Genomic DNA, 22250 nt, shown 5'->3' on the forward strand with positions numbered 1-22250 from the left:
ATCGCAGGAAGCAAGTGGTATCCCATAATGTCCAATCCCCTAAATGTTAATTACAGGGGGCACGCTAACAATTAATTTTAATTTTTATATTTAAATTCTTGTTATTGCATATTGTCCCTTGTATTCCTGATATTTTTTTATGATCTGTGATATTGTGTTTGTTGAAGCTGGTCTATGACCGTATTAATAAATTCATTCATTCATATTTATCTACATGCACTTTGACGTGCTTTCGAACTGCTAGGTTGGCAGGAGCAGGGACCGAGCAACAGGAGCTCAGCCCATCGCGGGGATTCAAACCGCCAACCTTCTGATCAGCAAGCCCTAGGCTCAGTGGTTTAACCCACAGCACCACCCGCATCCCACAGCGCCACCCACTTTACCTATCACCAAATAGATGTACATGAAGGTGCCAGGTAGGCGTCACTGCAGAAAGCATTCCACAGAGGGGGAGCCACGAGTGAAAAGCCCCTGCAACAAAACAGTGCTATTATTTATTTATTCATTCATTCATTCATTCATTCCCCGCCCATCTGGCTGGGTTTCCCCAGCCACTCTGGGCGGCTTCCAACAAAATATTAAAAAAACAATAAAACACCAGACATTAAAAACTTCCCTAATTTGCTGATTCCCAGATAAATGTGTTTAAGCATCAGGATATCAGAAGCAAACACCATTTCTGTGGTCACGATGGTATTGTGATTTAATTAAATTAAAAATGCTGAACTGCAAACACTCCGCACATTTCATTTTAAAACCAGGATGCGCAAACTGTTTCTTTTGTTCCAAAGAGGCAATAGTGGCTTAGTGGTTAAAGTGTTGGACTGGAACCTGGGAGACCAGAGTTCAAATCCTCACTCATCCAGGAAGGTCTGTGGGTGACCTCAGGCCAGTCACTGCTTCTCAGCCTAACCTACGACACAGAGACATTGTGAGGATAAAACAGGTGGAGACATGGGCATAATCAAGTGGGGCAAGTCCTGCCCCCCCCCAAATCCTGGCTACACCCATGGGAAGAGAACCACGTATACCACCTTCAGCTCCTTGGGAAACAATTGACTAGAAATGCAATCCATCCATCAATCAATAACAAGGAATGGCTACTATGTGGCCCTCCATATGTTGTTGGACTACAACACCCATCATCCACAACCAACAGTCAGGGATGATGGGAGTTGTAGTCCAACAACGTGGTCGGGCAGTTACAGATTCCCCATCCTGGCTTTAAAGCTTCCTTGATGTACATCAAGGTCAGGCAGACGTAGGGCTCTCTTCTCCTTTCTCTTCTTAGAAAAGTAAATCAAATCATAAGGGAAGTCAATTTGCAAACTGGCTTTATCAAAGTATAACATAACAGAGATGAGCAAGTGAACATTTGATGCAGAGCGGAAGAAGGGAAATCCACCCAGAAAAGGAGGCTGGAGGTGCCTAGAGACTTCTTTTGGATTCTCAGAATGCAATAAGCAGAATGATGTTTTTCCTGTAACAGATTAATAATAATATTACGCAAGTGATGCAGAGCTTCTGCCTCCAGCTAACCATTTCTAGGAATGCCAAGGAGACAATCGTTGCTTCAGAGCTCCCTCTGGTGGTCACATGGGATCAATGCAAGGAGTGATCCTGCTCCAAACTTGGGGACATGTTTGAGGCAGGCAGCCCATTAAAGAATTTAGAGGTGATTCATCAGCAGCCTTTTAACCAACGAACGCTAGTTTATACGGGGTTAAGTACCACCTATACATCATTTTCATAAAGCTTTCTCGCAAGGTATATAATATGAAGTCAGTAAATTACAAATCTACTTTCCATAGTCTCTCCCATGCGCTCATCTCGAAGGTGTGCCCTGGCCATAAAGCAACTGTTGTTGAGATATTTCACTCCGAATTTGCTAGACAGAACAAGACGGCAGGGCGTATCCTGCCCCATCTAACATAAATCCTGGCTACACATCACCTTGCCAACAAAGGTTCGTATAGTTAAAGCCATGGTTTTCCCAGTAGTGATGTATGGAAGTGAGAGCTGGACCATAAAGAAGGCTGATCGCCGAAGAATGGATGCTTTTGAATTATGGTGCTGGAGGAGACTCTTGAGAGTCCCATGGACTGCAAGAAGATCAAACGTATCCATTCTTAAGGAAATCAGCCCTGAGTGCTCACTGGAAGGACAGATCCTGAAGCTGAGGCTCCAATACTTTGGCCACCTCATGAGAAGAGAAGACTCCCTGGAAAAGACCCTGGTGTTGGGAAAGATGGAGGGTACAAGGAGAAGGGGACGACAGAGGACGAGATGGTTGGATAGTGTTCTTGAAGCTACCAGCATGAGTCTGACCAAACTGCGGGAGGCAGTGGAAGACAGGAGTGCCTGGCGTGCTCTGGTCCAGGGGGTCACGAAGAGTCGGACACGACTAAACGACTAAACAACAACAACATATAACATGAAGTCAGTAAATTACAAATCTACTTTCCAAAGTCTCTCCCATGCGGTCATCTCGACGGTGTGCCCTGGCCATAAAGCAACTGTTGTTGAGACATTTCACTCCGAATTTGCTAGACAGAACAAGACGGCAGGGGCGTATCCTGCCCCATCTAACATAAATCCTGGCTACGCCTATGGGACGCAGTTGCACTCTGCAGAGGGCTGTCTCTACTCCTCGGAGTAGACCCATTGGAAGGCTCCAGCTGGATTAACTGAGTTCCCTTAAAAACTTCAACGGGTCTGCTGCAGAACTGAGCTGGATATATAACCGAGGGCTGCGGAGGGAGACTGGCGGCTGCTGCCATCGGGGCGTGGTCCCAGTCGTGCAGGCGGACCAAGGCGGAGACTGAGATCGGTGGGGCTGGGCGCCGCCTTGCCCCTCGCTCCGCCTCTCCAGCTGGAGCCTCCGGGCCCCAGAGCCGCACCAGAACCGTCGGAGACTCCCGGTGGCCGCGCGCATAGCTTTCCAGTCTTCGTTCTGGTCTCTGCCCCGAGGATGCCGCAGTCGCTGAGCGCGTGGGACGGGCCCCTGTGCCTCGCCGAGGTGGACGAGAAGCCGGCGCGCCCGCTGCGGGTCTGCTATGGGGCTGTGGAGCTCCGGGAGCTGGGCCAGGAGCTCACCCCAACCCAGGTAAAAGGGCTCCCCTGAGGCGGCGTTCGGGATTTCGCTCCCCGGGGAGGAAGACCAAAACCCGGGTTGGTTTCCTTTCTTTGTGGCGTCCACGTCCAAAGGAGGTCAGGGTGGGCTACGTGGTTCTCCCTACACAGCAACCCTGCGAGGTAGGTGAGGTGAAGAGACTGTTCCTGCCAGAAGGCGAACCAGTGAGCTTCTCATAGAAAGGAACCGGGGGTCATCATCTTCCTTCAATGCAGGACTCTCAGCCAAAGAATCCAGGGCGGAGTGGAGATTTGAACGGGGGACTCCTGGGTCTGACGCTCTAACCACTCCACCACACTACCTTCCTTCCCTCATCTTCCTTTTCTATCTCTCTTCTAAACCAAGGTGGATAAAAATCAATGATTTTTTAAAAAATAAAATAAAATAATTGGATTTTTAAAAAAATTAAATTGGATTTTTTAAATTTAAATTGGATTTTTAAAATAAAATGCTTTTGGAGGAAAAATGCTTTCTGAAGACACAGTGGTACCTTGGGTTACATACGCTTCAGGTTACAGACTCTGCTAACCCAGAAATAGTACCTCGGGTTAAGAACTTTGCTTCAGGATGAGAACAGAAATCGTGCTCCAGCGGCGCAGCGGCAGCAGGAGGCCCCATTAGCTAAAGTGGTGCTTCAGGTTAAGAACAGTTTCAGGTTAAGAACGGACCTCCGGAACAAATTAAGTACTTAACCCGAGGTACCACTGTAGTTTTCTATTTAAGTTACATTATAGTCCATCAGGAAATAAGGATTTGTTTTAAGTTTTTCATCTATGCTAAAGCTCAGTCTAAGGGTTTGTTGTTGCTTTTTAAATCGTTTAACCACATCAGTTAACAAACATGGATACATATGCTACAATGTTATTGTTTTAGTTAAATAAATTGTTATTAAGGAAATGATTATTTTGCTCCTTCCAATAAAGTACAGCAGAAAAGTTGTCCAAATATGAACAGTTAACTTATTAAACCTCACAATAATTTCATAGTTATCTGTCAATGTATTTCTAATGGTATAACCAAATCAGTAATTTTTTGATATAACTGTAAAAACTACTCTGAAAATTTTTTATTCCAAAAATCAAACCTTCATCTGGTTGTAAATATTAAGATCATACAAGCAAGAATGAGTCTTACTGACCAGTGATTTAAATCATGATTTAAACTGATTTGATTTAAATCAAATCCACCCTGTTCTAAACTATTCTTTCCTTCCTTCCTTCCTTCCTTTTCTTCCTTGCCTTCCTCCCTCCATTTCTCTCTCTCTTTCTCATATGCCCTCCCTCCTTTTCCTTTTTGTTTATTCTCCCACATACCCATCTACAGTGAGGGGGGATAGTATTTGATCCCCTGCTAAATTTGCCTGTTTGCCCTCTGACAAAGAAATAACCAGTCCATAATTTTAATGGTAGGTTTACTGTAGCTGTGAGAGACAGAATAAGAACAGGAAAAAACCCCAAAAACCCAGAAGACAAAAAGTCAGAGATGGATGTGCATTATAATGAGTGAAATAAGGATTTGATCCCTTTGCAAAAGATGACTTAGTACTTGGTGGCAAAACCCTTGTTGGCAATTACAGAGGTCAGGCGTTTCTTGTAGGTGGCCACCAGGCAAATTTAGCAGGGCATTAAATACATTTTCCCCTCACTGTATCTCTCTGGGCTCTTCTAGACAACTGGTTTATTGAGCATCCGTCCAGACGTCTTGTGTTTTGTTTCCCACAAAGGGGCTAGATTGAGAACCCCTCCTGCCACCTTTCATTCCTCCTCACCCATGCAGTGTCCCCCTCCAAGGGTCCCACAATTTCTCCTCCTTAGATCCAGAGATTCCCTATGCAATCATGGAGGCTCCTCTATTCGGATTTTCAAAGCAAACTCCAGATATTGGGAGAAGGAAGTGTGGGGTAGCAATAGCTGGAGGAGAACGCAGCATGGGTGAAGGGGTCTTCAGCCCACAAATTATGGGTGCATCCACCCTTCTGATTTGTTTGCCCAGAGGTTCCATGAAATCACTCCAAGCCATTGCTATCTTACATTTGCCTTCATACTTCCCTATCAAATTTCTTACCTCAAAAAGTCTGGGGTGGGGTTTTTGGTTGTGTGTGTGTTAGCGAGTTTGTTGTGCATGATTGCCAAATCCATTTTAATAGTGCAGCGTAAATTTGCCAGTATACAACTCCATCTCTGCCACAAAACATCCACAGTCTTATAGTCATCTTTTCCTCTCTCTGCTTTCCTTTGTTTTCTCTCTCTCTCCCTGTTCTGCTTGCTTTCTACATGCAGGGAGGTTTTATATGTTGGCACATTCAAAACTGCCATTCCTTGCTAACATTCAGAACAGAATAATTGGGAGCCCAGAAATGTGTCTGGAGTTCCAGAATTGGTTTGAGCTCATTGTCCTTCCGGTTAAAAGCCCACTGCCCCACTCCCAGCTTGCTTTCTCTAACAAAATGTATGTGCTACTTCTTGTTAAAGAAAACCTCAAAGCAGTTTACAAAATCTAAAGTAAAACAATAAAACAATCTTTTTAAAAACAAGTAGGGTTGCCATACACCTGGAATTTCCTGGACATAACATAACTGGCAAAAAAGCTGAACAAATTTGGGCAAAACTTTAAAAAAGCTGAACAACTTTGCACACCCTAAAAAAAAGTTCAACAATTTTTGTGTCCAGATTGGCAACCCTAAAAACAAGTATTTAAAAGTATTCAGGGTCTCTTCTCTCTGTGTGTATAAATATCTGGGAGAAATAGGATTCCATTTACATTTAAAGGTCAACGTACCTACATAATTTGCACTTTCTGAGACCATTCACAAACTTCAACACAGCCATCTTTCAACATTCATACCTCTCCAAACTTTCCAGTGCTGTTCTCCAGCCAAGAAATGTGACCCAAACATGCTTATGCAAAGAGGGAAAAGTGTGTCTTAAAACGAATGTGTTTGTGAAAACAGCATACAGATTGCTTTGTAAAAATGTGTATCTTAGTCAAAACTGCACAGAAAAATGAGGGCATTACGGGGTGGGGGGGGGATGCACTAAAATGCTGATAAATTTTCGTGAGGACTGTTTTTTCCTAAAGAAAAAAATTGCTAACTGAACTGGATGTGTGGAGAACTGGAAGACTGGAAATGGAGAGAAACTGAAATTAATGGAATATAATCTATATATCCAACTTGCGCTCTCTCTGTCTCACATAAACACACAGTTGTCTGCATTTTAAGACTCTCCTTGTGGGGCCCAGTGAACATCAGAATATAATAAAATCCTGCTGGATCAGACCTGTGGGCCATCTAGTCCAGCATCTAGTTCTCATGAATAGCCAACCAGATGCATTTGAGAAACTCGCAAATCTGTGATATTTTATCTGCACAATCAGAATGAATTTCAGGAACTGAAATGCTTTTTCTGTGCAGCCTGAGCAGGAGTAGTGAACAACAACATTATAGTTACTTGTTGTACTTGTCTCCACTCCCCATTGCCCTGCTTGCAGTTGTGAAGAATATTCTTACATTATGAATGGTCCGGGTCATAATAATAATAATAATAATAATAATTATTATTATTATTATTATTATTATTATTATTATTATTATTATTATATACCCCACCCATCTGGCTGAGTTTCCCCAGCCACTCCATTAAGAGGTTGGGATAAGCCAGGGGTCAGCAAACTTTTTCAGCAGCGGACCAGTCCACTGTCTCTCAGATCTTGTGGGGGGCCGGACTACCAGTATATATATTTTTTGGGGGGGGATTAACCAATTCCTATGCCCCACAAATAACCCAGAGATGCATTTTAAATAAAAGCACACGTTCTACTCATGTAAAAACACCAGGCAGGCCCCACAAATAACCCAGAGATGCATTTTAAATAAAAGGACACATTCTACTCATGTAAAAACACATGGATTCCCGGACTGTCCGCGGGCTGGATTTAGAAGGTGATTGGACCAGATCCGGCCCCCGGGCCTTAGTTTGCCTACCCATGGGATAGGTCAATGTATACGTGGACTGTCCCTGGAACAAGTGACTTTTCTAAGTTCTAAAAATTCTTAACCAAGCTCAAGGTTGTCATCTGAACTAGTCGGATGTTTAACTGATAATCAATCTCAGTCAGTCCATCCTTGGGAAAAGAAGACTACAGGGCTCTCTTGCCCAAAATGGCAACTAGGAATTCCTTTTTTGGCGACTGCAATCTTGGTCTAAGGAGCCATCTGGCGCCTAGCTTATCTATCTGAGTTTCTAACAATGAGCATAGCTGTTGTCCATCAATAACAGTCTTTTCCTCCGCGATCTTGTCCAATTCTTTTTCAAAACTACCCAGGCTGGTGGCCACCACCAGCACCTCCTGTGGGACAGTTTCATAGTTTAATGATGTGCTGTGTGAAGAAGAAGTACCGCATTTTTCGCTGTATAAGATGCACCTGACCATAAGACGCACCTAGTTTTAGAGGAGAACAAGAAAAAAAATATTCTTTCCCTCTCTGCGCAGCGCCCCTTCAGCGAAGCAGCAGGAAAAACGGAGCCCCTTCCATTTCTCCTCCCGCTTCACTGAAGGGGCGCTGTGCAGAGAGGGAAAGCTGCTCAGCGCCTTTCCAGCGAAGCGAAGCCAGGAGAGCAAGAGGGATTGGTCCTTCTTGCTCTCCTGGCTTCAGCGAATACAACGTGAAGCCTCCGGAGCACAGCAGGAGCTCCCACTGTGCTCCGGAGGCTTCACATTGCTTTCGCTGAAGCCATGGAGCCTGCATTCGCTCCATAAGACACACACACATTTCCCCTTACTTTTTAAGAGGGGAAAAGTGCGTCTTATAGAGCGAAAAATACGATAGCCAATGGGGGCCTTTCCTACTGAACCTCCTGCACTTCAAAAGAAATTCCCACTGCACCACCGATCCCTATCATTGCATACAATAGCAAACGTTTCACAGTCTGCCATTATTGGGTAGCCCCCTGGGCTATTGTCCCCCCCTGGCCAATCACAGGGCTCAGAGCCAGCCCCTCATTTGAATGCTTGCTGGTATATAAGAGCACTGCTTGCATGAGGTCACCAGCATTTGCAATGTGCAGAAAGCCAAGCAAGAGCGGGGAAGGAAGACATGGCAGCTCTTAAAACGTACAGGATGTCCTACTCCCTGAGGAACAGGAGGAGGAGCTGGCTGAGGAGGCGTGGCCTGGAAAAGAGGAGGAGGAGCTACGAATGGAGGCGGAGCCGAGAGCGGAGGCGGGGGTTGAGCCGCCGGCCTAGCAGGCCACAGAAGACACCTGCCAGGAGAAGGAGGGTTCTGCCCAAGCCCAGGAGGAACATCTGCATTGTCCGGTTCCCGAGGCGAGGCTACCGGATGAAGTGCCCCTTGATGTCCTGGTGTTTCAATAGGTGGATGCGGGGCAGCAGCAACCCTTCGCATGGGGCCAGATATTCCCTGCGCTCCAGCCGGCCGATGGTCCTTCGGAGCCACGCGCCCAAGAAGTGCCCACCAGGCCCTCGCCGCTGCCCTGACTTCCTTCAGGCTGCCCTGAGGGAGATAGCGAGCAAGAAGCGCGCCAAGTGGGTGGCCTCTTCCCTCCCCAAGAAGCGGCGGCGTTACTCGGACGAGGAGATTTTCTACCGCTTGGCGAAACCCTCCAAAGCAGAAGAATCGGGAGAGGAGGAGAGCGGTGACAAGGACGTGGAGAACTCAGCTGCGGGGATAGCCCAGTCCGCGGAGAGCGGACTTCAAGAGACCATAAGCTAGAGACAGACACCCCTCTCCTCCTTCTCGGAACAGCAAACAGGCCTGGGCAATGGTCCAGAGGAGAAGAGAGGAAGAAGGGAATAATAACCATAATTTTAAAAAATAAGAACCCTGTGTTGAAAGATCCAAGAACTTAAAAGAGACCACTTGCACCCATATCCCAATCCTTATTTTTAATTTATTTATTTTTTAGGCTGTTTATCTCTGCCTCAGTGGGGGGCATCGGGAAAGTTTTTTTGAGCCATGGCATGGTCAGCGAAGAACATGGAAAGGATATCCGCCTCTCTCCCTTGCTAGCAAGAGGCAAACAGAAATCGGCTCCCACTGCTACGAGGACAAAAGGATTGTTGTTGTCCAGGGTGCTCCTTCCTCACCCCAGGAATTCTTCTTGAAATACTAATAAATCTGGATCTTTTGGAACACATGGGTTGCCTTGTGGAATGCTGAGGAGCAATTGGGTTGGGTGGGGAATAAGGAAGAAAAGGCTATGAGTGACCACTAGACATGATGGCTACGTTCTCCCTCCACTGTCGGGAGGCAGTACGCCTGTGAATATTGCTGGGAATCACAAGGAGGGAGGGTGCTGCTGCTGGTGGGCTAAAATAGGTCATCATCCTGATTCAGAAGGACTCCCCTTAGGTGGGTGTAAGAGTCCAAGATTGCTTCTGCTCACGAAGACCCAGCGGCTACCATTTAGGGCTGGACCTGGTTTAGAGGGAGTCTTTGGCAGAGTTCCCCCCCCAACCCCTATTCATTGTTTACTGGCTGTTGTGGGAAAGGAGAAGACAAGGCGGGGCAAGAAGGAATCTCCAGCAGTCCTGACTGGTGCCCATTGGGGACTGGTAGGGTAGACGTCTGGGAGCCAAACAGTAGGGGGAGCCAGAACCAATCACAGGCAGTGCCAATTACCGTAATCCTAGCTTTGTCCCCATCCTCTTCCCTGCTGAGTTCCACAATAAGGAGAAGGCTACAGGTTGATGGACTTGATAGGCCATTGGCTTAATCCGGCAGCCTCTTCTAATGTTCTTTCAAGGCGGCGCTGAGACCCAAGGCCACATTCAAACCACACAACTCACAGAGTGTTTAACAACCAGTCCTTCCTCACAGGGAACTCTGGGAATTGTAGCTCTCGGAGGGGATACAAGGGGTCTCCTAACATCTCTCAGCATCCTTAACAAACTGCAACTCCCAGAATTCTTTGAGGGAAGCCATGTTTGTTTAAAGTGGACTCATGGTGATTCACATGTAAACAAAGGAGGAAGCTGAAAGCCAAGGTTGCTCCCTGGACTGGAAGGCAGGCAGGTGGGGCTGTCTGAAGTTGGTGGGCCAGTGCCCCATTCACCAAATAAGTCTCCACTGGGAGGGGGGGTTGTTTTGCTGTTGCTATGGTTGAACAATTGGGAGTCACCTCTTCGAAGCATAATATTTTATGCCTCTATCATGTCACCAAATCAGTCTTTCCTGGCATTTCCCCCTCAATTTCAAAAGACACAAATGTTTTAACCTTTCCTTATAAGGATCTCCCCTCTCCCACCCCACCCCCCAAATTACCTGAACATTTCTGGGTTAAGGAGTCTTGCCTAGAGTTATCCCACTGGCCTGAAATCATAAATGAAGATGAAAACAAACAAAAAATGCTCAGGGGTGTACCACTTTTTGAGTTCTTGAGAGTGTTCTTCTCTGCTTAGCATTTATCTTAAAAAAAAATACGTATTTTCATTGGTGCTGCTTTATATCATACACCACTCATGATAATTGAATGAAGGCTAATTGAATCATAAGTAATGATTGCATATATAACAAGTTTAGGACACAATGTATACGTTTCAAAAGATCCAGTTTTATTATTACTCCAAGATGAACTTCCTGAGTGGGGCCAGGAAACACACTTTGGATGCAATGACAAATCCTTTTTCATTTTCCTTCAAGCGGTAGCCAATTTCTGTCTGTTTCTTGTTAGCGAGGAAAGGAATAATTATTCGTTCAAGGGGTAGGTTCAGAGATGCGGGCCTTTTTTTGAGGTGACGGGTGTCTCTTGGTTATTTATCCGATGGCTCAAATATCTTCTTTTCTCCTCCTCCTGCAGGCATTGATAAATCTATTAGTTCTGCAAAAATGGCTCCAGGACAGGGTCGGAATGTGGGTGGTGACGCGCCCCTTCAGTTTCCTTGGATCTTTTGAGCAGGCCGGTGGCTTATGTAATATACATTTTGCCTCCCTCTTCTCCCTTCGGTTTTCTGTCAGGCCTGCTTGCTGCCCAGAGAAGAGCGAGGGAGATGTTCGCCTAGCTCGATACCTCCTGGAGCTCATTCGCCGTTGGCTGAGGTACTCCTGGAGCCATGTTCTCTGCCCCTGGGTTGGCGGGCGAGCCCTGGTCTTTCGATCTGTACGGCTTTGCCAACTTGTAGAAAATCTCCTCATCGGAGTAACGCTGGCGCTTCCTGGGGGAAGCTGGCGCCACCCACTTGGCTCGCTTCTTGCTCGCCACTTGCCTGAGGGTGGTGTGGAGGAAGCTGGGGCAGGAGCAAGGGTGCTGCTGATTCCGCTGCCTGCCCAGCCGCAGGGACATCTTGTGGTGGACATCCTCTATGCAGGGGCTCAAGGCGGCTTTGGCCTTCTGTAAGGAAAGGATGTCGTCCCGCATCTTCCTGTTGAAATACCAGGACAGGAGAGGGCATGATGTTAAGTAGCTGCTTCTCGGGAACCTGATAATGCAAACGTTCCTCCTGGGTTTCTGAGGTAGCTTCCCTCGTCTGTTCAGGATCTTCTGGGCTCTGCTTTGCTGGCTCTTTCTACCCCTTTTGATGGCAGCCATGGCCTCTTGCTGGTTCGTCCTCTCCAGCTCAACTGCCCCACCTGCAAATACTGGTGACCTCCAGCCAGCACTCCTCTTATATACCGGCAGGCATTCAAATGAGGGGCTACTTCTGAGTCCTGTGATTGGCTGGGGATGAACAATCGCTCAGGGGGCTATCCAATAATGAGGGACTGTGAGGCATTTGCCTCTGTGTGGAATTATGGGGGTGGAGTAAAACATTCAGGTCACAAGCCAATATAACACAAGCCAGTTTAAACTTGGCGTCCATGGAAAATTCTGCATCAACCCAGCACTATTTTATACCATAAACAAGTTTGAGTGTGCTTAACTTTGGCTGTTCCTTTTCTTTCTCTCTTTTTTTGTATCTGAGTGTCATATTATTATTATTATTATTATTTAAAAAATCAGCATCAACATTCTTCTCCACCCCCCTTTCCTAGCTGCAGGGTAAAATATTTTCTTTATTTTGTGCCATTTGGAGCTGTTGTGTTTTATTAAAATATTTTATTCTTCTGAAACACAAAAATACATCAGATGTTCTGAATTAACTTTCCGCTATGCTTCATTTCTACATGCTGGCTCATTTGTAAATCTCTTTTCTTTTCTTTTTTGGTACACAAAACATTTTTATTTAAAATGTTCTTTAAAAAAAAATCCCCACCAATGGTCCTTTATTCAGCTGAAATAAGGTGGGGATAAAAAGTTCTGAACACGTTCAAAATATTTTGTTGTTACCTGATGCAGTTTGGAAATGAGAAATTCCTTCCTTGGAGTGATAACACTCCGAAAAACAATGGAATATAAGAAGGGCCCTTCTGGATCAGGCCAGTGGCCCATTTAATCCAGCATCCTGTTCTTACAGTGGCCAACAAGGTGTCCCAATTCCACCTTTAAATCCTGGTAATGTCCGGGGAAATCCAGACGCATGGCAGCCCTAATGAAAAGCCAGCTATGATGGGAGTTGTAGTCCAAAAAGGCTGTGCTTGGTGGAGCTGATGGGAGTTGAAATGGGTAGGGCTGTATCTTTCCATCTTTGTGCATATAGCAGCCTCGCCGCTGCAGTCATATATTGGAGTGGTCTTTCATTGAGCCAGTGTGGTGTAGTGGTTAAGAGCGGTGGACTCGTAATCTGGTGAACCAGGTTCGCTTCCCCGCTCCTCCACATGCAGCTGCTGGGTGACCATGGGCTAGTCACACTTCTCTGAAGTCTCTCAGCCCCACTCACCTCACAGAGTGTTTGTTGTGGGGGAGGAAGGGAAAGGAGAATGTTAGCCGCTTTGAGACTCCTTCGGGTAGTGATAAAGCGGGATATCAAATCCAAACTCCTCCTCCTCCTCCTCCTCCATAGTCCTTTTTCTAATTGTCCTTGCAAGTTTCCTAGAAGCAGTTGGCTTCTTGCTGTGGAAAACAGGACGCTGGGTGGATTTGATCCAGTAAGACTCATAAACCAGGTGGAGGGAAAGGCGAATGAAATGAAACTCCTTCTGCACAGAGTTGTAAGCAAGCCTCACTTGCGTGACTGCTTCCAATTACTGCTTTGTTTTGAGTATGGGAAGAACATCCCTCCGGCATTGACTCTGGACAGTTTCTTCCCCCTTCCCTGCTCCCTGTGGCTTGGACCACTTGACGCAGCCATCTGGATTCCATTACCAAATTGAGTCCTTGCTTGCAGGTCCTTCTTGCCAGCAGAGCAAAGGAGAACCTTTTTGATTTATATCAGTCTCTTCCGCATTTTGTCTTTCTGCTTCTTTGTAACTTGGGGGTCTCCCTTTAAGTACAGGGTTGGGGGACTGGATGCTGCCGGTGGGTCAGATCCCTAATCTTGTCCAACTTTTGTCAGTGCCAATCAGCTGATCAGAGGTTGCAGCAATCTCCTTTGGAGACAGGCTTCCAGTGCCAATCAGCTGCAGTTAGTGCAGAATGCTGCAGTGCGATTGCTAACAGGAGTGAGGCCTTATCATCGTGCAATACCTATTCCCAGAGTTGTGCACCGGTTTCCAATTTGCAATTTCCCTTAAAACTGAACAGGTCCAGAACTGTCCCACATCCATTGACTGGGAGGGCTGCGACCCACAAAAACTCTACACCTTGATTCTCACAGACCTGGATGTTCCCAGCAGGGCGGATCCGAAACTCAGGTGAGAGAGACCACAAAAGGGACATTCTCTCCCTTTGGCATACTCCGGTCTTTATAGAAATATGCATGTTTTCAATGATCATCCTAAGGGATGCGGGTGGCGCTGTGGGTTAAACCACAGAGCCTAGGACTTGCCGATCAGAAGGTCAGGGGTTCGAATCTCCGCAACGGGGTGAGCTCCCGTTGCTCAGTCCCAGCTTCTGCCAACCTAGCAGTTCGAAAGCACGTCAAAGTGCAAGTAGATAAATAGGTACCACTCTGTCAGGAAGGTAAACGGCGTTTCTGTGCGCTGCTCTGGTTCGCCAGAAGCGGCTTAGTCATGCTGGCCACATGACCCAGAAGCTGTACGCCGGCTCCCTCGGCCAGTAAAGTGAGATGAGTGCCGCAACCCCAGAGTCGGTCACGACTGGACCTAATGGTCAGGGGTCCCTTTACCTTTAATGATCATCCAGGGAGGGTGGAATAACTGTGCAGCCACACAGGGAAGGACCATAGCTCAGTGGTGGGGCAATACTGAGCTAGATGGATCAATTGGTCTGACTTTGGTGTTTGGCAGCTTCCTCTGTTCTTAGCATCTTTGAGTTATTTAGAGCACTTGTACACTGCTTTTCAGCTGAAAAGCACATGCTGCATTGCTGAGTTAGGTGGTAGATTTTACCAAATAGGGAAACCATGGAGGATTAATGTGGAACACTTGGATTGGATGTTGAATTCTGAATGCACCTTCCCTGCTCTTTTTCCTCCTGTAGAGAGTGGCATCATTTCCTGGTGACCAACATGCAAGGCAACAACATCGGCAGTGGGTGCATTTTGTCGGATTATATTGGATCTGCGCCTGCCAAGGGAACAGGTAGGCAAAGCATTGTAGAGGGGTGGGCAAACTTTCTCTGCAGGCCAGACCTTTATGAGTCTAGCTTTGTGGGCCAAATTTGACAGGTGGGCAAGGGTGCCCACCTGCCACACACCTGATGTCAGAGACAGTTGGGTGCTTTGAAGTCCCAGAGTTGGGAGTTGCTGGACTTGCAAAGAACCCCACATAGTGCTTTAAAGTACTCATGGTTGTGGCATTACCACTCACCATCTGATTGACAGTAGAGCCAGAGGCTGCTTTAAGGCTCTCTGATTGTGTATCTCTACCCCTAGCACATCTCAAACCCCAAGTCCAAGGCAGGTGGCTGTAGATTAGGGGAAGCGGCCCCATGGGCCAAATTTGAACCCCTGGTGGGCCAAATTTGGCCTGCGGGCCAAAGGTTCCCCACCTCTAACCTTGGCACTAGGGTGAGAACCTCAGCCTTGGGGCCAGATGTGGCCTTCTGGACTTCTTTAGGCTGATTTGACAGGAGTGAGTGTGCAGGCCTGAGGCAGAGAGGCAGAAGAACTTGAAAGTCTTGCATTTTCAAAGCAAGCACCTGTTACAACACAAGCAGCACAGAACAGACAAGAACAAGGTGATACGTTGCTTCAACAGCCCTTCAAGGCACTGTGGTAAAATTGTTCCTACTGACTGAAAGTTTAAAAAGTCGTATCTTTGGCATTTTCCCTATATGACAAATCTGGGGAGAAACTTTACCATTTTGCTGACAAATGCAGCAGGGTAGCCATTCAGCGGAGTTTTGATCCAGTGTTTGTCCTGATCTGATGCATACACACCTACCATTCAGAAAGGTTTCCCCCTGCTGAGACTGAGGGGAAGTGACTTCCAAAATCATCTTGGGTGGGAGGGCACCAGCTTGGAAACCTTTGTGGATTCTCTACCTTAAGCTTTGAGAGTTTGGAAGGTGGTGATTGCCTTGCCTAAGAGACTGAGCAAAAGGCTGGCTGGTTTGTTCCAAGACAAGTAGGGACTTCGCCCTGCGCCAGGAACCCAGAAATCAAATACAGAGCACATTATTTGCTTTTAGATGGGTTGATTGCTTTACCTTTTGAGAGATTAGCAGTGTGATGTTTGATTGGACTAGATGCCAAGTGCCGTTCAAACATGATTTGATGTGCATGGAGAGGTGAGACATTTCTTTCCTCCTTGACAGATTCTTGGCTTTTTAACTGGAGTAAATGGCTGGGAGTGTTTCTTCTTAAGAAACAAACTTAAAGCCTTGGGTATTTTTTAGAAGGCACATCTCTGCCTCTCCCTGGGAAGGCACTTTCAAGGCAGCTCAAGTTGGGGACCATCACTGCCTCTTGTGGCAATGAGTTCCACAGTTTACCTGTGCCCTGCATGAAATAGTACTTCAGCTTGTTGGACTGGTAATCTGAGTTGGGATCAGGCAGCTCCCATACATTCCTATCAGTTTAATCTGCAACACAGCCCTTAAGAACCTAAGAATGTGAGAAGAGGCTGCTGGATCAGGCCAATGGCCCATCTAGTCCAGCATCCTGTTCTCACAGTGGCCAACCTTCAAGCATGGTGCAAGAAAAAGAGTCCTCTCGCCTCTTGTGGTTTCCAGCAATTGGTATTGAGAAGCACTGCCGCCTCCAATGGTGTTGGCACAGCAGCTCCATCGTGGCTGGTAGCCTTCAAAAGCCCTCTCCTCCATGAATTTGTCCAGTCCTCTTTTAAAAACTTCTTGGTTGGTGCCCATTGTTGCCTCTTGTGGCAGTGAGTTCCACAGTTTAACTATGCAATGCATGAAGAAGTCTTTCCTTTTATCTATCCCAATTCTTCCAGCATCCATCATCATTAGATGTCCACAAGAGTGGAAGAATTGGGGTTTTTTTATAAATAAAAAAAACTGGATAAATTTTCGGTACAGGACTCATTTGGATTCTGAACTGCCCTGTATGGTACGGCACAACAACACTTTTCCCCCTGGTGCTGTCGGGCCCGCCCTCACTTAAATATAGTGCACCCACCTCACAGGACACCAGTTCCACAAATTCCCACAAACCACCCCAGATTATCTTGTGGGGGATTTGTGTGAGGGAAAACTTAATAATTTGGAGGCAGGATTTGATCAAATAAACAATAAAGATTTTATTTAGCAAAGGAAGTTTGTGACACAAGTGGGTACAACATAGGATACTTCAGATTATGTTATTTCACTTCAGTGTGGCACAGCTGTTGCTGCTTAATACTTTGGTTCTTAAACAAGGTGGTACTTCCTGTCAGTTACACACCCCTTTGACAACCCTACTCCTGAGGTACTCTTAAGTAACAGACTCAAGGGATCACCACACCCATCTTAACTGGTTTGGGAGTCTTCTCTTTGTAGCAGAATCACTCCCCTCCTGACTGGCATGAGACCCAAGTAGACTGTATCTTTCCAGTTTCTACTTCTCCTGGCTCAGTCTCAGCCTCCCAGTTAATTCCTGGCCTATTACTCTCTCAGGACACCACACACTGTCCTTCACACTAAGCTCAGAGACTCCTTTCTGTAGCTTTTGATATATTCCGCAGAGTGGATGTTTCTAGCCAGAACCAACTCTCTCTCCTCTCACTCCCTATCTCGCAACCTATTCTCCCAACCTCAATTCTAGCCTAAAGGTAAAGGTAAAGGGACCCTTGACCATTAGGTCCAGTGGCGGATGACTCTGGGGTTGCGGCGCTCATCTCGCTTTACTGTCTGACAGAGCCGGCGTACAGCTTCCAGGTCATGTGGCCAGCATGACTAAGCTGCTTCTGGCGAACCAGAGCAGCACATGGAAACGCCGTTTACTTTCTCGCCGGAGCGGTACCTATTTATCTACTTGCACTTTGACGTGCTTTCAGACTGCTAGGATGGCAGGAGCAGGTACCAAGCAACGGGAGCTCACCCCGTTGCGGGGATTCGAACCTCTGACCTTCTGATCGGCAAGCCCTAGGCTCTGTAGTTTAGACCACAGCGCCACCTGTTAGACCACAGCCCCCCTCCCTACCCTTTTTCAATTCCCTCTTCTGGAACCCCGGCCAATCAGAAGCTGCCATTCATTAACCGTTTGCTGGCAGGGAAAAAGAAAAAGAAAATACTTGGGTACCCAACCTGCCCAGCAAAACAAACTTTTCTGTCACACCCTGTGAGTAAAGGACCGTGAACTCTGCAAATGCCTGCGGATAAGGCTGCCAGGCCCTGAGATGGAAAGTGCCTTGACTTGACTTTCCTTGCAGATTGAATGCCCCTTTTGTGCAAAGGATTAACTTGTGCGTGCCAGGTAACAAAAAATCCACACCCATAGAAGAGCTTTAAAGGTACATTGAGAGGGCTTAAGTCGGTGTGGGAGAGGCAAGGTCTTGCCTTCTTGTGACACACCCTTCTGGATTTATTTCTGGCTGCTGCACCAGCAGAACTGACTTGCTGGGCTGGGCTGATCCATTAACCAGCTCCTGCCAACCTGGTGCCCTCCAGATCTTTTTCGGATTACAACTCCCCATCCCAGCCCCCACAAGAACCCTGTGAGGTGGGTTAGCCTGAGAGAGGCAGTGTTTGGCCTCAAGTCACCCAGTGGGCTTCATGGCTGAGTGGGGATTTGAACCCTGGTCTCTCCCAGGTCTAGCACTCTAGAGCTCTAACCACTAAGCAGCACTGCCCAGTCAAAAGTTAGTTCCTGGACAGCACAGTAGGTTACCTGGTCAGAGTCTTGCACACCACTGCGTGATGAAAATGCATTTATAGTAATTATTTGCTTACATACAAATTACATATGTGAAATTTCATAGAATCATAAAATTGTGCAGTTGGATGGTACCCAAAGGGTCATCTAGTCCAACCCCCTGCCATGCAGGTATCACAGCTGTAGATCTGTGTCCACTTTGGCCAATGCGTAAGTGGCTTCCCTAAGGGAAGGTGGACTTCTTTTGGGACACTCTTGCCTCTTTCTAGTTGCTGTTTTCTAGTTCTACAACACCTTCTTATACTGTACAGGAGATGGCATTTCAACAATCTCTTGATTATTACTGTGTTAGAATTGTTAAAACGAAAAGGAACTATGGGAGTCTGCAATACGAAGTGGAGGAACCTAAAAGGAAGTAACTACTTACCTTGTTCCTCTCTGGATGCTTTTCTGCTCCATCCCATCCCAAGCTATTCTTTCCCCTGCCTTTTTTGACAGGAAAAAAGGCAGGAAAAAGAATAGATCTCTTCCCCATCTCCTGCTGCTTCCATTCTATTCTATTCTCTTCCTCTCCTCTCTTGGCTGTCATTTCCACACACACCCCTTGGAAGTACTCAAATGGGCAATCCCAGCCATTCCAGAAGCGAGCAGACTCAGATCTCTGTACTGTGTGTAGTCAATAGGATTTGGCTAACCAATGTTGCTACCTGGGAGCAAATGGAGCCAGTTAAGAATGAGGGCAGTGGGCAAGAAGCCAGTTGAGAATGAGGGCAATGTGCATGAAGCCAGTTGAGAATGAGGGCAATGTGCATGAAGCCAGTTGAGAATGAGGGCAATGTAAATACGCTGAACATTTTCATAGTCATTTCTTTAAAAAAAAGAAGTCAGAAAGGGTTGCTTTCCTGTATTGAGAAAAAAAAAAACACAGTTTTGACAGTCATACCAAAATCTTTGCATTATATCCTTGCCCATTGTAGGACTTCACCGCTATGTGTGGCTGGTCTACGAGCAGCCGCAGCGACTGACCTGCGACGAGCCCATCCTGAACAAACTTACCGCTGCCAAGCGCGAGAAGTTCCGAACCTCGTCCTTCCGCAAGAAGTACGGATTGGGTGCGCCTGTGGCAGGCATGTGCTACCAGGCCGAGTGGGACAGCCATGTGCCAAAGATCTACGAGCGACTTGGCGTCAAATAGCCTGCCATGTGAATACCATTGCAACTGAATAAAAAAAGAGAGAGGGTGGTATCCAATGTTAAGCCTTACTTGGAACACTCTCGCTGAAAACAGTGGGTGTGACTCTAGTCTATTGACTTCAGTGGTCCTACTCTTGAGTAGAATGCAACCCACTGAGCACAGGGAGATTTGTGGCAGTTTCCCCTTAACTTGGCAAGCCTTTTCAGGTGCTCTATAATAAAAGCAATCAAAATACCCTTGTACGTGGATTCCTTTCTCAAACAGGAATCTGCCCACAAGCTGCAAAGGAGCTGCTCACTGTGTCCTGCACGGCTGGAAGGCGTGGAGGGGACTGGCGGGAGGGGTGAAAGTTGCTCCTGACTTCCCCATGCATTGAAAGAACACAGAACAGATTGAGGTTGAATCCTGACAAGACAGAATTACTGTCTTTGGGGGACAGGGGGCTGGCTGGTGTGGAGGACTCCCTGGTCCTGAATGGGGCAACTGTGCCCCTGAAGGACCAGGTGCGCAGCCTGGGAGTCATTCTGGACTCACAGCTCTCCATGGAGGTGCAGGTCAATTCTGTGTCCAGGGCAGCTGTTTACCAGCTCCATCTGGTACACAGACTGAGACCCTACCTGCCCGTGGACTGTCTCACCAGTGGTGCATCCTCTGGTTATCTCCCACTTGGACTACTGCAATGTACTCTCTGTGGGGCTACCTTTGAAGGTGACCCGGAAACTACAACTAATCCAGAATGCGGCAGCTAGACTGGTGACTGGGACCGGCCACCGAGACCATATAACACCAGTCCTGAAAGACCTACATTGGCTCCCTGGACGTTTCTGAGCACAGTTCAAAGCTTTGGTGCTGACCTTTAAAGCCCTAAACAACCTTGGCCCAGTATACCTGAAGGAGTGTCTCTACCCCCATTGTTCAGCCTGGAACTGAGGTCCAGCTCTGAGGGTCTTCTGGCGGTTCCCTCCCTGCTGGAAGTGAGGTTACAGGGAACCAGGCAGAGGGCCTTCTCAGTAGTGGCACCACCCTGTGGAATGCCCTCCCATCAGATGTCAAGGAAATAAACAACTATCTGACGTTTAGAAGACATCTGAAGGCAGCCCTGTTTAGGGAAGTTTTTAATGTTTGATGTTTTAGCATGCTTTTAATATTCTGTTGGGAGCTGCCCAGAGTGGCTGGGGAGATGCAGCCAGATAGGGCGGGGTAAAAGTAATACATCATCATCATCATTATTATTTGGTTGCAGGAGCAACATAGGGTAGCTCAGAGCACACAGTATGGGCAACTTTGGTCAGAACAGCATTGTTGAACCTCAGACCTGGAGGTTACACCTTACCCTCCATGCTCCTTTCTCTGCCCCCCAGAACACCCCCCAAGCCACACACATCATTGGTCTTGCTCTTACCTTCATTGTTTCTGCCTAGCTGGCATGTGTCTTGCTTGCCTAGATGGGGAATAGAGAAGGGTGTTTGGGTGCTAGCCTACTGTATAAAAGTAAGATTTAATTTAATTGCTCCACCCATTTTGCCTTCGGACCTGCCTGCCCTAGGCATGTGGCCCCTGGGAAGTTGCTGGAAAAGTAATGTGGCCCTCATGCTGGGAAAAGATTATCTACCTCTGGGACAGTGCAGGAAGGGGCAATATGAGCAGTCTCATGCACCAGCCTCCACTGATCTCTGGACTGTACCTGGTTCTTGGCAGGACTAGCGGCTCCTGGCAGTGATGGGGTGTGTGTGTCCCCCCCGAAGGAGGGTTTCTCTGCTAAGAAGTTCCCCAATTATTGATCAGAGGCCAAGAAGAAGGCCAAGAAGCAGAGAAAAGGAGAATCGTGGCAGAACTGAAACCTTCAAAGTTGCTCCCAAGATCCCTTTGGGTGGATGGTTGGAAACAGAAATGAACGAGCAAAGAGATAAGGCAGTCAACAAAAGCAAAAGCAAAAAAAAAGGGGGGGGGGTTAAAAATATCCTAAGAATGTTGATGGGTCCAAGACAGACTCCACCCCCCTTTTCAGCAAATTCCCTTTAGAGCCCTTAAGAGTACAGGCAGGTGTAGTAAGAAGTCCCAGCTGGTTCCTTGACTGCGGTGTGAATCCAGCTCCAGGCCAGCTTAGGAATTTCATAAAATCTTGAGTTAGAAGGGACCCCAAGAGTCATCTAGTCTAGCCCCCTGCAAGGAAGGAATCACAGCTTAAGCATCCATGACAGATGGCCATCCAACCTCTGTTTGAAAGTCTTCTGTGATCCAGGTGGTGCGCTCCACTGTCAAACAGCTTTCACCATCAGAGTGTTGTTCCTAACGTTTAGTCGGAATCTTCCTTCTTGTCCTTTGAATCCATTGGTTTGGGTCATCTGTTCTGGAGCAGCAGGAAACAAGCTTGCTCCATCTTCCAGGTAATTGAAGATGCCTCTCATATCACCTCTCAATTCTTCTCTTTTCCAAGCTAAACATACCCCAGCTCCTTCAACCGTTTGTCATTAGGCTTGGTTTCCAGACCCTTGATCATCTTGGTCGCCCTCCTCTGCACAGGATCCAGCTTGTGAATATCCTTCTTAAACCGTGGTGCCCAGAATTGGACACAGGACTCCAAGTGGGGTCTGACCAAGGCAGAATAGAGTGGTACTATTCTGGATGCTAGATGTCTTGTTAATGCAGCCTAGAATTGCATTAGCTTTTTTCTTTCTTTCTGCTGCATCGCACTGTTGACTCATGTTAAGC

At 47.0% G+C, this 22250-nt stretch overlaps 1 protein-coding gene across 1 annotated transcript; it reads left to right on the plus strand.

The window, feature by feature from the left end:
* Positions 1 to 2871: 2871 nt before the first annotated feature.
* LOC310751374 (phosphatidylethanolamine-binding protein 1-like) lies at positions 2872 to 19772 on the plus strand. Its single transcript, XM_083590719.1, has 4 exons — positions 2872 to 3106; positions 13711 to 13820; positions 14569 to 14669; positions 19321 to 19772. The coding sequence occupies exons 1-4, from the start codon at positions 2972 to 2974 to the stop codon at positions 19536 to 19538; spliced, it is 564 nt and encodes a 187-aa protein (XP_083446845.1). The 5' UTR covers positions 2872 to 2971; the 3' UTR covers positions 19539 to 19772.
* Positions 19773 to 22250: the final 2478 nt, after the last annotated feature.

This window comes from Podarcis filfolensis (genome assembly GCF_964270895.1).
Source record: "Podarcis filfolensis genome assembly, chromosome: 16".
Taxonomy (NCBI): domain Eukaryota; kingdom Metazoa; phylum Chordata; class Lepidosauria; order Squamata; family Lacertidae; genus Podarcis; species Podarcis filfolensis.